The 15,607-nt window shown below is 39.7% G+C and overlaps 1 protein-coding gene across 1 annotated transcript in view; it reads left to right on the forward strand.

Moving 5' to 3' along the window:
* The window catches only part of PIEZO2 (piezo type mechanosensitive ion channel component 2), a gene marked incomplete at its 5' end in the record, with an annotated part of 234,741 nt that overhangs the window by 56,742 nt on the left and 162,392 nt on the right, over positions 1-15,607 (forward strand). The window contains one exon of the mRNA XM_081322722.1: positions 10,916-11,011. Within this exon, the coding sequence (XP_081178848.1) occupies positions 10,916-11,011 (96 nt within the window). The remainder of the gene's footprint in view (positions 1-10,915; positions 11,012-15,607) is intronic.

Raw genomic sequence — 15,607 nt, forward strand, 5'->3', positions numbered from 1 at the left:
GACTTACATGAACACTTTAGCAAAGAAAATCTTTGAAATCTTTCTTCTTTTTATTTTTTTAATGTTACTAAAGAGGCAAATGTTTTGAGAGAAAGCCTGCTTGGTGGAAATTAATTAACCAAGAACTATCATTTGTAATAACTTTTACTGCTTCATTTATTACTTGGTTTTTATGATTAATAGGTGTTATTGAGGTGTTGGTGTTGTATTTCTCTTGTTCCTTGAATCAATAAGCTCATGTACTGCAATTACATTCTGTTATTTTGCTTGTGAGTGCAAATATAAATTGTATCAAGCTCATAAATATTTTAGTTGAGTGATAATTTGACACTTTGTTTTGAAACATAACAAATTATCAGGGAAATATAATAACACAGAAAAAAGTATAGAGCTCTCTCAAAGGAACCTTACTTAATTGTCGGTTACAAACAATAAGCATTTTTTTTCACAAATTATAGTTTATAGTTACATGTAAATGCAATTGTTATATGAGGACCTCATTGGGATAGGTTGGGTTGTGACCTATAGGCCCTAATTTTAAATCTCATATGAGGGATTTTTTTTTACAATGGTACTTGGTAGTATAATAAGAACTGCAAAACTGATATCAATCAACAATAGGTTAAAAAAATATATGCTAAATTAACATCTGAGCCACATTAATTCCAGTAACAAGAAATAAAAAAATGATTTATTCACATTCTTTCTTTTATATACATATCCATTGTCTCACAGTAAGATTCTTTAACCCTTAACATAATTGGAGAGCCATTTTGGTGTAATGGTTAAGGCATTAGGCTAGAAACCCAGAGACTATGAGTTCTAATTCTGCTGTAAACACAAAACCAGCTGGGTGATCTTGAGGTAGTTACTTTCTCTCAGTCCTAGGAGAGACACAATGGCAAATCACTACTGAAAAATCTTGTCAAGAAAACTATATGCCTAGGCAGTTTCTGAAAACATGATTGAACAGAAGGAAAAAAAATGGCATAAATATTGCATACATAAATTATATTAAGTTTAACATAATAAACATAAATTAAACTTTCTTGCCTACAATTACTGCCTTATAATTACAATTACAATTAAAATAATCTATAGTTACTGCATCTCTGAATTCCTCATAGGTGAATGGAGTACATTAGTAAAAGAATGTTTTAAATTCTCAGGATTTTTCCCCACTGAATATTTGACAGTTTAAATGTATTATTAGAACGAACTGTGTTGAAAAATTCTGCTCAAAAGCCAGTTTTGGAATTGTGAATTTGAATAAACCAATGGAATTCTTCATAGTGAAACATACTAAGCAAGTTCAGAAAATTGAAAATGTCAAAACTTCAGGATTGGCTGATATCTGTAGATTTATAAATCTATATATCTGTACATTTATCTTGGCACTGAGGAATCTGATTTATACTGCTGCTGATGCCCCAGAAGTCTGCTTTAAAATGTTAAAACTGGTTATCCAGTTTTATGAATTCAACTTGAATTATGCTTGCCCAGTAAAATGATGAGAATTTATACCATGATCAAACGGCGAAAATGTGTTCTTGCTCAACAGGCATTTTTCATTCATCTGACTTTACCAAACAGTTTTAATAGTAAATGTAAAATTACCTGTATACTATTCCATGCTGAAAATTCTTTCTTATTTTTGTTTATAAGAAAATTACTGTTGGATCATATTGAAGTCCTGTATAACTCGGGATTCTGTTTCACACCAGAACCAACCACATATCTACTGGAATCTGTAAGCAAGGCAGCCAAAGAACAAAACTTCTGTTGTTGCTGCTGCTCTCTAGCAAACTGGCATCCAGCCTGTGAACCTAGATAGTCATCATGATAGATCCATCTCATTTTTTAAAGCTGTCTAAGCTGGAGGGAATCACAACTCTGTTGGAAAAGTCAATAACCTGTGCACTGCATGAAGAAATAGTCCATAATAATATTTAGAGATGGAAATCTTTTCTAAAATAGCAAGCAATGAGCCAGTTTCATTTTTCTGGGACAAGCCCATATATCCTGATATAGTTAAACACTGCCACCTAGGGTTTCTGAGATTTTGCACCAGAGTGCTGAACTGAGAATGAACAAGTCTTGATTAAACATCCCAAGTAAATCTTAGCCATAATTGGACTCTTTTCATAATATAAATATGAGTAACCTCAAAATAATATTTGGTTGTATTGCTGGAGTATGACCACCAGGGATGGTATTTAGTTTGCTATTGGACACAATACTTAATCATGGGAAAGGGAAAGATTCTTCTATTTTTCATTAATAGATGAATTCATATCTCCATATCAGAAACTTCAAAGATATGCATTATTTTGCTCTTTCTCAGGATCTGTTCACTATAAGAAATTACATACAGTATATACTGTAGAAACCAAGGTTTTATGCAAATTAAAATTTGCATTTTTATAAAATTGATTTTTATACATAATTTTAGGTTCATGACTTTGTTTCATCCTATTCCCTTTTGCTACCTACTCCCAGACATTATTTTAATGCCTTGATATTTAATTGCATTGGAATGGCATGGTGGCCTAATGGTAAAGATACTCCCCTCCCACCTGGGAGGTTGAGAGTTAAATCCTAGGTAGTAGCAGATGTTTCTCTCTTAGGGCACAAAGGAAAAAAAAATCTGTGAACTCCATGTAGGCATCAGGAAAGGCATCCGGCCAGTAAATGCTCAACTCCATCCAGTCATCCCAACTACCCTAAATTAAGGGACTACAGCAGGGGTGTCAAACTCAATTTCATTGAGGGCTGCATCAGCATTGCAGTTGCCCTCAAGGGGCCAGGTGGGTATGGCCAGGGTGGGTGTGGCCTACTGGGTGGGCGTGGCTAGAGTGTGTGTGGCCTACTGGGTGGGCATGGCCAGCTGTACATCGTTCGCATCAAGGGTGCCTATGGGTCCTGGGCAGAAGTGGGACAGATCTGAGGGTCTCTGGCAGAAGGAGGGTCTCTGGGCCAGGGCCAAGGCAATGGGGGCCATTCCCTCACTGTTTCCAGGATGGCTTCGTGGGCCACATGAAACCACTTCATGGCCCGGATCCAGCCCCCAGGCCTTGTATTTGACATGTCTGGACTACAGGGTTGTAAAAAGAAAAAAAATGCATTGTTTTAAAAAGTCATTTTTTTTGCAATGGTTGTTCCAAGTGAAAAGTCTTTTTTATGGTTGTTAAGTGAATCCATTGTCTTCAATGGATGTCTTTTGCAGGAAACTAGAAGTAAATAGCAATAGCACTTAGACTTACGTACCCCTCCATAGTGCTTTACAGCCCTCTCTGAGAGTTTTACAATGTTGGCATACTACCCCCAATACTTTGTGTCCTCATTTTATCAATCTCAGAAGGATGGAAATCTAAACTAAAGCAAGCAGGCAGCTATGCTGGGCAACAGCGATATTGGAAGATGCTGAAAGCAGGTGTTCATTTTAGTATAGGCAAGGGCATCAGTTTAGACTGTAAGAGAAGGCAACGGTAAACCATTTCTATAGTTTTACAGAAAAAAACACCTTCCAGAAAGGCCTCTGATGGTGAAATGTAGGCCAGAGCTCCATTCTCAGCTGCAGAGGCATTTCCTTCGGCCGCAAAGAAGTGGGCTGGCTGGGTGGGGCTGCCGCGAAGTGAATGGAAAAGACACCCCCCCAAAATAAGACCTTGTGCCTCTTTTGGAGGCAAAAAGAAAGAAAGACTATGTCTTATTTTCCGGGAAACACGGTAGTGGCAAACACATTGGAAGAATCTAAAGCTACTCTATGACTTAATACAAAAAAGGAGACAATAGAATGTGCAAATTATTGTAGTGGTAAAAAGTACTGCCCCACCCAGGGCTTTTTTTCTCATAGAATGGTCAGAACGGAGTTCCAGCACCTTTTTTGGATGGAACCTTGTAGGGTAGGCAAGTGTTCTGAACCAGCCCTCTTCCGGCCTTGTAGTAAGGCAAACCCCTATTCAAACAGAAGAGACTGGAGAGCGTCGAAGGCTGAAAAGCGTTTGCCAAGATTTAATAGTCAATTAACAGAACAAGAAACAAAAACACAGGAACTTGAATCCTCAAGCCGAAGGGTTGCTTTCAGCAACCAGCCCCTCCCCAAACACTCCTTTTATTTAGAGTTCAGGGCGTGGTCTCCCTGTGCCTCCTCCCGAGGAGTCCCACAGCCTTTCTTTGTTTGTTCCTGCTCGACTGCCTCCTGCGTCGGGCGTCCTTGAACAGGGCCAGCTGTGGGTCATCATCCTCCGCACTATCGGGCTCACGCAGCTGAGAAGAGGTCCCCGGCTGAGGGCTCTGCAAAGCCTCCAAGCCATCATCAGCCGGTTCGTCTTCCACACCCTCCTCCTCCCCCTCATCTGAGTCATCCGATACATCCGAGCCGGCTGCCGGGCCCACCGGCTGGCCCTGAGTCACAACAGCAAGGCGGGTTGTATGACATGTGTGAGTTCCGGCACCTTTTTCTTTTACAAAAAAAGCACTGCCCCCACCCATATACATACAATATGTATTTACTACCAAATTGTTCATACTCTCCCCCCCCACTGCCCACCCCCACATATGAACTGCTTAAAGTGCATTTGTAAGGAAACATTCATAGCAAATTGAATTGCCCTTGAGTGGTAACAGAATATTCAGTCAAGAACCTATGGCCTAGTAACCAAATTGTTTCTATTTGCTGACCATATCTCAGAGATAACATGGCTAGCATGCTAACCTCATAGGACAGAATAAAATAGAGTAAGGTTGCAGAGATGAATTTACAGTATTTGAAATATTCTATGCTATAATTTTCATCATGTAGGCCTTTTTCTTTGCTTTGTCTTTGCAGTGTAGTGGCCAAAGGTATATAAGCTCTGCTGTTGCTTGTTGCTGTTTTGCTGTGGGACAAGTATAAACCAGTATTATTGCTTGTATGCCTGCAAACAAAATTATGCTGAATCTTTAAAGTTATTTGGTTGCTTTAGCTGAGATAGGTTTTGGCCACAACACTATCCTACAGTACCTGTAGGAGATGACCAGGCTGAACCCAAGGGAGGGGTCAAATGCATCAACAGTCTCAAGTCCCTTTGCATTCACAAAAGATCTAAGTCCAGTCCACCTTGAATTCTGTTGACTCTAATCTACCACCAGTTTTCTTTGACCATGAGTAGTTCAGATTCTAGTAGGGAGCTTCAATTTGCAATAAACCCATATATATATATATTCCTTTGAACTGCCTGGACTTTTGCTTTTCTGCACTTCATGGTACTTTTATTTTCATAGGCTAGCAAAATAATGCTTAGAATCACTCAAAGCAGATTAGAGTCCTACAGTACATGGAAAAAGTGGTGCCAGGTATTCAAGCTGGTTTTAGAAAAGGCATCCAAACATAAGACATTATTGCACTGGATAATTGAGAAAGCCAAAGAATATAAAAAACAAATCATTAAGACATGAGATGCCCAAAACATGGCACTGTCCTCATAGGAAACTTAGATACAGAAAGCTACAGTACAGAATATGATGAAATAGACTGGCCCAGTTTGGAAAACGAGTGGGACAAGGCTGCATGTACCACCACCACCTCTTATTATTTATTCAAGTTATATGCTGAATATATTGTATATTAAGGAAATCAGAATTGGAAGAAAATGAGTGTGGTTTTAAAATTGGAGCAAGGAACATCAATAACTGCATTATGCAGATACAATACTCTCATAGGTAAAAATGCATAGGATTGCTGAGTCAAGGAGCACAGTGGGAAAAAAGGGACTACAATATGTAAAGAAGACCAGACTGATTTAGTAGAGTAGTCATGAATGCCTTGAAAAAGATGTTCAGATGCCATGATGTGTCTATACTTACAAAGACTGAATAGACATGGGTATTCGGGCTATCTAGATATATTATATAGTACTTTAGAAGTCAAGAGCAGTATACAATCTGGAAATCTTTTTAAACTCATGGCAGCTGTGGCTAGGAAAGGAAAAATTCTTCACAGCATTTATCAGATGGCTGCACCCCAGGATCAGTACACAGGAGAAGCTGCAAAGAGGCAATACAATCCAAAGTCCCACAGCCTTCCCTTTTTCAGGCAGCAATTAAGGCCTCAGCTGGACCACCCACCAAACCCTTAAGGGAACATTAAGTACCTGAAGGTGAGAGGGCTATTAAACAGTTTCTATCTTTCTTTTGGGAGAGATCATACAGCCAGAAGACAACCAGAGAGTGATCTGCCAAAGGCAATGGATTGATAACAATATCCTCCACTGCAAGATCACATCTCAACTGTATTATATATTTTATATGCGGCCCAAAACCATTCCTCTTCACTCGGTGGAGCCCAGGCAAACCAAACACGCCTGGTTTAGACGGTTGGACATGATGTAGAATACAGTAATCTTTGACTTATGACCACAACTGATCTTGGAATTTTGGTTGTTAGTCATTGTGGTTGTTAAACAAGATACCCATATGAAAACAAGCCTTCCTGTTCCTGGCCAGCCTAGAGAACAATTGCCTCTTTAGCCTTGAGGAAGACTGCCTTTGCTAGATTTCTAGCTGAGTCTCACATTGTTGGGTGTCTCTGTCAGCAACTGTAGGAAATAGGGAAAGGGAAGTGGACCTGGACCTGGTAGGCCAGGGAGAAGACCAGGCTTCTCTGAAGTGGTGAGGAGGAGGTCCACATGTCGTTAGGCCGGCAGGCTGAGGCCTTCTAAACATGGTGGATCAGGGAGAAGGCCAAGCCTTTTGGACTGGGGAGAGGAGGAAGTCTGTACATTGCTGCACCTAGCCAGCTGATCCTTCTGAGGATGGTGGGGCAGGGAGAAGGCCAGGCTCAGAGTGTGAGGGGAAAGGCCTGAACACTGCTGGGACTAGCTGGCAGAGGCCTCTCAGTCCTCAGTAGATTTTAACACCAGTTGGCCTAGCTGGCTGTGGCTTCCCAGCCAAAGGTGGGAGGAATTGCAGTCATAAAGGTGGGCACACTGCCAAGTTCCCAAATTTTGATCATATGAGTGTGAGGGCATTGCAATGGTCAGAATTTCAGGTAGGGACTGTAAGTCCCTTCATTCAGCGCCATTGTAATTTCAAATGGTCACTGAACAAATAGTTCTTAGTTGAGGACTACCTTAATAAAAAGTCTGCAACAGCTGTTAGACTTGTTGGATAAAATAATTTCATAAACAAGAATAATTTAGCTTATATGTAGAGAAAGTTTTACATATATAGCTAAAGTTCTTGCTTCTTACAAGATTTCCTAGAAGAACATAGTCTGTCTCTGTGTTTCAATTGGCCAATTTGAGGAAAATTCCCATGGGAAAGGAGAATAGACATTTGATCAGGAATAAATGGGCTCTCTTGGCTGCTTAGGCTAAAACAGATAGACAGCTAAGTTGCCATCTGTCTTTGTTACAAAGATGTCTTTCAAAATATTGTTATCAGATGGAGTAGCTTTTTGTAAATGGCTTCTGCCTGGCTCAAACATTCATTCAAATTGGAGGGGTACAATTTTTTAGGTTGATGACTGCCTTAGGGTTTTGAACTTATGCCAGCAACTCCATCCCCAAAATTGGATAGCACCAGGATAAGCATATGGGCATGACTAGAACAAGAACTAAATTGTAGTTAATGTAAATCATACTGTTATTATTTCAATAAATATTATCTCATGAGATATACTGTATGTTATATTTTTCCCCTTCCCTCATATTAAAAATTACAAAGGTTTAATGTAACCTTTGAAGATCCCCTGAGATTTTTGTTAAGGATTTGGACGGGGAGGGGTTCCAATTGTGTGCTGCTAATTGAAATGTTACAAATGTTAGTGTGACCAAATTATGTGCACTCTTTTAATGGTATTGACTACCCCCTTGACAAGGAGTCATTCTGCTTTAGGAATATATGTGATAGCGCCCATTCGTGTCTAATTGGAATGGAATCCCAGCTGCATGAGAGGAACTCATATAAAATAGCTACTATATAATTAGATAATATTTAAAAAGACCATACTGTAATTCCCGACTCTTCCTTTAGGTCCACAATTTTGATGTTTGGCAGGGACACAAGTTGTTCATTGTGGCCTTAGAGCTAGTGGTTTACAAAGCAATTAAAATTGCTTATATTCTTCTTTTTTTTTTAAAAAAAAGGTTCATTAGAAGAAAGAGATAAGTGAACTTGTAATATGGGTTTTTACAAGATTAAAGCTTTCACTTGATACCTCTACAGTACTTTCTGGTCATAAATAATTTCAAAGAAAAGTTGTAGCTACTAACATATTTTTAAATTTGATTGGATGGCTTTCTTTTTTTTTTGGCAAGTAAATAAAAATCTCTAGTCCTGTGCTGACAATCCTGCAATTAGTTTATCTCATGTGAAAAGGCTGAATATGGTGGATCTCATTATTTGTTAATATGGTTGGATTAAATTAGCTTTTTTCCTTCACTTTTCAAAATGGTGTCTTTTTATAAAGGTAAAGGTAAAGGTTCCCCCGCACATGCGTGCTAGTCGTTTCCGACTCTAGGGGCCGGTGCTCATCTCCGTTTCATAGCCGAAGAGCCAGCGTTTGTCCGAGGACGTCTCCGTGGTCATGTGGCCGGCATGACTAGATGCCAAAGGCGCACGGAACGCTGTTACCTTCCCACTGTAGTGGTCCCTATTTTTCTACTTGCATTTTTACGTGCTTTCGAACTGCTAGGTTGGCAGAAGCTGGGACGAGTAACAGGCGCTCACTCTGTTACGCGGCACTCGGGATTCGACCCGCCAAACTGCCGACCTTCTGATCGACAAGCTCAGCGTCCTAACCCACTGAGCCACCGCGTCCCTTTGTCTTTTTATACACTTCTGTAAAAGTCATTAAACTTTATCTGATTCTTAAACAATAAAGGTTGCTATTAAATAGAAAGGTGTATAAAGAATCTTTGCAAAGCTTTTGACTGATGCTTGCAAAAAAGAATAAAAACAACTGGAGTGTCAGAATCATGTTTTATAAATAATAAGGGTTTTGAATGTTGATTTCTCATCTCCAGGTTGTGATCCTCAGATATTTAACGAAACCTTGTTTTAGAACAGGGGTCTCCAACCTTGGCAACTTTACGACTTGTGGACTTCAGCTGGCTGAGGAATTCTGGGAGTTGAAGTCCACAAGTCGTAAAGTTGCCATGGTTGGAGACCAATTAGAAAATTGCAGAACCACTGGATAGGCATGCTTTACCTCAACAAGTATTATACTGTAGCCAGTGAAAAGAAAATATTCAAGGACAAGAACTTATACATATAAATAATGTTTGAAAATGTTCTTGGATAGGTAATATAATTGGGGTTGCCCTTGAAGAGCATTCAGAAATTTCAGCTGGTGCAGAATGTGGCTGTGCGGGTAGTAAATGGTGCCAGATATATATCACACATAACACCACTTTTATATGAGCTGCATTGGTTTCTGGTTGCAATTCAAGGTGCTGGTTGTCACCTTTAAAGCCCTACATGGCCAGGGATTGGGTTACCTGAGGTAATCACCTTTTCCCAAGAGTTTCTACCTGTCCAACTCAATCTAGCAGAATGGGCATGCTGCAGATCCCATCAGCCAAAGAGTGTCAGCTGGCAGGGACTAGAAGATGGGCCCTGCTGTATGGAATATCCTCCCCTCAGAGATTAGAATGGCCCCCAACCCTATTAGCCTTTTGTAAGGCCTTAAATCCTGACTGTTCCTGAGCTTGGGATGCTGAATGTGTCAAGAGTCCCATTTCCTGGCTGTATTGTTAACTGGTCAAATATCTCAGCTTTTATGTATGTTTATTTTGGATGTTTGCATTTTTTTATTTTTTTTATTGTTTTAAAATGATTTTGGTGTCTTAATTGTAATATTTTTCTTGAATTATAAGCCACCCAGAGTCATTGTCTGAGATGGATGGCTATAGAAATTGAATTAATGAACTAATGAATTAATTTCATTTTTTTCTTCCGGTTTTTTTGATGAGAAAAATCTAGAACTATAATAGAAGACTTCTAGCATCAAACTGAGCTAAATCATAAAACTGAGCTAAATCATCCTTTGGCTGAATCATAAACCCACTCTACTTTTATTCTTTAAAGCAGGGGTCCCCAACCCCTGGGCCACAGCCCTCTCCTGTGCCTTGGTCCATTTGGAACTGGGCTGCGCAAGTGGCGGGCGCTTGCACTCACGTGCATTTCTACTTGTGCAAACACTGGGCGCTTGCGCTTGTGTGCAAAGCTTCACTCACATGAATGCAGGGTGCTCATCCTCATGAAGCTCCACTTGCGTAAGTGGTGGGCACTTATACATGGCGCCACTCACAGAGAACCGTCCCCTCTTTCCCTCCCTTCCCCTGTACCGGGCTGCCAAACTGGAAAGGTTGGAGACTGCTGCTTTAAGGAGTATTTTAAATTTAAACCTAACAGGCTCCTAGTATAATCTTTAATTTTTCTGCCATATCCCAAAAAATTATTAGATATGTTTAAGTAATAAAAAGATGGTTGGCTACAGCCCAGTGACAAAGTTTGACTAGGCTGATAGGTTGAATCTTCAGGAGGTAGAGCAATGCCTTCTTGTCGTGGGTGTTCTCTCAGAGGCCATGTTTCCTGTGATAACCTTTATATGAATCAAATGCTCTACTAAAGGTTCTGACATGTTTTTAGAATTCCAAATATGTTCACCGGCTCCCAAAAGTTATTTACTATGCACACACATGCACACACACTCGCATACGCACACATATACACAGAGAGAGAGAGAGAGAGAGAGAGAGAGAGAAAATGCATTCATTTATATATGAAGATTTGGTAGCGACTATGATACACACACACACACACACACACACACACACACACACACACACACACACACACACATAGAGTGTGCTATCGTATTACCCTAATGTTACCTATATTCATCTGTCTTTCTCTCTTCTCTCTACAGCATGTGCATTCCGCTACAATGGGATCTCATTTGTCTACCTCATCTACCTCTTACTCATTCCGCTGTTTTCTGAACCTACGAAAATAACAATGCAAGGTAAGCATTATGTTCCAGGCAGATGTATTTAAAGTAAGATAGATGCAATCACTGTTACAATGAAACACCACAGTAAGAAAGAAAACTGTAAATATATTTATAATATATACAGGGTTGCCTTATGGGAGAGATGGGCAGCATAGAAATTTTATTAAATAAATAAATAATGCCCGCATTCCTACCTATTTCTTGACAATCAATTCCTCAAAACTTGGTAAGAGCTTCATAGTTTATTGAAGTATTGAGGGCTCTCTTTAGGTAAGTAAATATCTCTGAAATGATGACACAGTTGAAACAATGACTCAACAGATCACAGGTTATCTAGTATTTATTACATGAAGTTTTGGAAGAAGAAGGTATGGAACAGCCCAGGTTTTTCCTTCCTATTATTTTGGGCATTCCTAAATTCTTTTCCTTTATTACTATATACTTCTGTTTTATTTTTCGACAATGCTATACGTATGATTTATTGGCTTAATTGTATAACAAGCCTCCAGGTAATGTGCTTCATTTGACTCTTCTATTAGGTATTTCTAATGCAGAATCTGAATCTTTCTCTTTCTTTCCCTCCCTTCCAGTTCCATTTATTCTACTGGCAAGAGATGCTTCAGCTATTTTCCATTCTGTCTGGATTTCTTATGTGTGTTGCATGTTAGTGTGCATATTTTCTTGCCTTCCTTATCTCTTAGTTGTAATAATACTAGTAATAGTAATGGGACTTAGTCTTCAATAGTTAATTTATTTATAAACAATAGACCTGGCTTAATTTTTAAATTCTGTTAAACAGAAAAATGTTTTAATAAAAACAAGTTTTATAAAACTTAATATCATTTCAGTCAGATGAAAGGAAAACTATTCCTTCATGTAAAACACCATTCCATTCATCCATAATAAGTTTCCCAGGCTAAATTTCTGTGAATTTAGCTATTGGGAACTTACATTTATAATATATTTACATCTCTCTCTTACTTTACTTTGAACATATCTTGTTAATCATTCTTTAAGGATATTTCTTCAAGTTGCAGCCTTTCTCTCACCCCCACCCCATAGCTGAATCTGCTTAACATCAGATGTATATGATGATAATATCCACAGTGTGTGATATGGCCGGCATTTATTCAGCTTCTTTTGGCCATTTTTGCTGCTGTAGGTATGCCCTTTCCCCTCCATGATGATTTGATTGGATGATTAGGTTCCTTGTACAACTGCTAATATAATGCGTCACTGGAGCTTCACAAAGTGAGAAAAACTGTCACTTTCTCTCCCAATACTGTTTGTGTGTATTTCTCCATCATTTATTTGTCTCTCTTGCTTGACTGTCTAAGTAAGAGAATCAAACAAATGAGTGAGAAATACACACAAGCAGTATTGGGAGAGCAAATGGAAGAATAAGGATAGAGCAGGGGTGTCAAACTCAATTTCATTGAGGGCCACATCAGCATTGTGGTTGCCCTCGGGGGGCCGGGAGAGTATGACCAGGGTGGGCGCGGCCTACTGGGTAGGCGCAGCTGGAGTGCATATGGCCTACTGGGTGGGCATGGCCAGCTCTACATCATTGGTATCAAGGGTGCCTATGGGGGCCTGGGAAGGAGTGGGACAGATCTGGGGGTCTCTCACAGAAGGAGGGTCTCTGGGCCAGGGCCAAGGCAGCGGGGACCGTTCCCTCACTGTTTCCAGAATGGCTTTGGGGGCCACATGAAACCACTTTGTGGGCCAGATCTGGGCCCTGGGCCTTGTGTGTGTGTGTTTTTTTTAATCCCATTTATATCCCGCCCTTCTCCGAAGACTCAGGACGGCTTACAATCTAAGCACAATCAATGTGCTTAGCAATAGCCTTCATTCTATGTATATGCCTGCTTATTATTTGACATGTCTGGGATAGAGTGAAGACAAATACAAATAACAGATGGAGTGAATGAGTGATAATCCAGGGATTATTTGCAGAGAGAGTAAAATCTTTCTGGAAAAAAGGGTGTGGAGAGCATTGCTGCTATACACGGTCCAGGTGGTGAGCGAAAGCTTCCTGATGGAAAAAAAAGGTCCCAAAATTCAATCGGTTCTGTGGGATCAATTTCTGACAGACAGCTAAAGCCATAGGTCATATGTCAATATTTGCCTTCTCCTCAACCTTCACCTCTTACTGGGAGAGTGATTGGTGGATATTTTCCTACCAGCAGGAATTTCAACAATTACTGCACTTTAATTTTCCCTGTAAAATCTTATCTGGGCAGCCTCACTTATTGGCCCAGTTACTAAGACAAATAGGGATTGGCTGTAGCGATAGAGTGAATCATGTTGATATACTTTGTGTTGCCTCCCTGACTGATGGAAAGCACTGATTGTCTGTATGTCACAATGTAGCAGTGCTATGTGTTTTTCACTCCTGTCAAATATCCTTAAAATGCATCTTTGGGGGAGGATAACCAATCTCTGTAAAAAAAAATCTGCTAAATAAGCTTGAATTGTTGAGGTAATTGTTTTAAGGGCAAGCTTCCAGAAGCTTTTATAAGGTTTTGACTTGAATCTAAAATCTACTCATTTTTCAAAAAAGTCCAAAAAAAATTAAATCTAAACTATATTGTTGTATTGTTGCAGTTTGTCTTTATCTGAAATCATTGTAACTGATTATATTGACATTTAGCCATTTTGGATATAATGTCATATCTAATCTACTAAAGTATACAAATTACTATTAGGGAAAATTCATTGTGATGAGTCAAAGTATCTTCCATAATGTTTACTTTGTATCATTGCAAAATTTTCTGGCAGTCACAGGATTTGGGAGACAAAGCCTTTTTTTGGTAAGGTAAAATATGGAAAATCAAATTAAGATTAGATCAGATCACCCAGAATTTTCTAGCTATTCTCATATTTTACAGATTTAAGGACATCATCTCACAACTCTTTGACAAATTGGCCTCAGTTATATACCCCTTTTTTTGCATTATCTCTAAATGGGAGCAGATCTAAATTTATTTTCTTCTTCAGCTCAAGATGGGAAAAAATTGTGTAATAACAGATTTTATATTTTAAAGTAAGTGATTCCAAACCATGATTTGAAAATCAACCATTGTTTGTGTCTTCAGGACAGTAGTCCATAGAAAGTATGATATGAATCAGCATCTGGTGTGACTAGGAGTTGAAGTCCATGAGTCATAAAAGAGCCAAGGTTGCCTACCCCTGGGATAGGTCATACTGAATCTTCTCTGTTTTTTTTCCAGCTGCCACTATGAGAACATGCTTGCTTATTGGGGGGGTTGTTGTTACATTATTAGTTTGAAAAGGTATATGGCTACCAACTCACTCATGGTGACTCTAGGCAGCTTATAGAAGCACAAACCCCCGTACAAAACCCCAAAGCTCTCCCCAAAACCCCTGAAAAATTCACAATTGTTTTTTGGGGAAGAAACAGATAAAATATGAAATAGGGGCGATAAAGCCATCATGTAACTTCCTAAGAGTCTTACTGCCTAAACCAAACAAGGAAGTTAAATTTTCTATTTATATCTCGCAAGTGAATAAGATAGCTAAATTTGATAGTTACCCAGGGCTTCTCCTAGAGGAGTCAAGTAATGCCAAATATTTCTCAGCCCTTGAAATGCAATTTAAGACGGAAACAAACCTGAATTTGCCAACTGTTCTGTACCAGCCTGCTACCGGCCCTGCAGCAAAAGCAGGGACAACCCCTTTACAAACGGCAAGAGGCTGGAATAAAGCCTGCCAAATTTATTAACATAAAACAGAGCAAGACAAGACACCAACCATGAAACAGGAGCTATGAAACAGGAACTATGAAACAGGAACTATCCAAGCGGTTGCCTTCAGCAAACCAGCCCTCCCACACATTCCCCTTAAATACAGTTCAGGGCGTGGCCTCTCTCTGCCTCCTTCCGAGGTGCCCCATTGCCTTCCTCTGTTTACTCCTGATTGACTGCCTCCTGCGTCGGGTGTCCTTGAACAGGGCCAGCTGTGGGTCATCTTCATCCACGCTGTCAGGCTCACACAGCTGGGTCTCCGTCGTGACCAGGTGGGAGGGGCCTGGCTGAGGGCTCTGCATCAGCAAGCTCTTCAACACCCCCCTCCCCCTCCTCTGAGTTGTCCGACCCAACTGCCGAACCCACAGGCTGACCCTGAATCACAACACCATCCCACAAGAGTTGTACCAGTTCACTCAAATGCTTTTCAGAATGCTTGAAGCAACCTTTCAAAGGTTAGTGGAGCTGATTCTCCTGAAGTAGGTCAAATAGTATGAGGTGGCTCAGTCTGTCATAACTTTTTCCTGAGATGTTTTAAAAGGAAGTTGAGAGGAGTATTTAAAACATGTAGGGAAAGTTGGGACCAGTCCAGTCTAAAAGAAGCTGCCTTGGCTATTAACCAAAAAAGACAACAAGATATAAAGGAATTATCTATCAAGAATATGTAATTGGGAGCAGGAAGTGAAATCAATCAAACAAATGGTGACAACACTGTAAGACTTCAAACAAAGAAGCAAATGAAATAATTGCTAAATTCTGTAGAATATTGTATGAGGTTTATTCCTCACTTTGCCACCTAGAACCAGGTTCTTATAGACCTTACTTGAAAAAAAATGAATCA

This window comes from Vipera berus, assembly GCF_964194415.1.
Source record: "Vipera berus genome assembly, chromosome: 3".
In the NCBI taxonomy this organism is placed as follows: Eukaryota; Metazoa; Chordata; class Lepidosauria; order Squamata; family Viperidae; genus Vipera; species Vipera berus.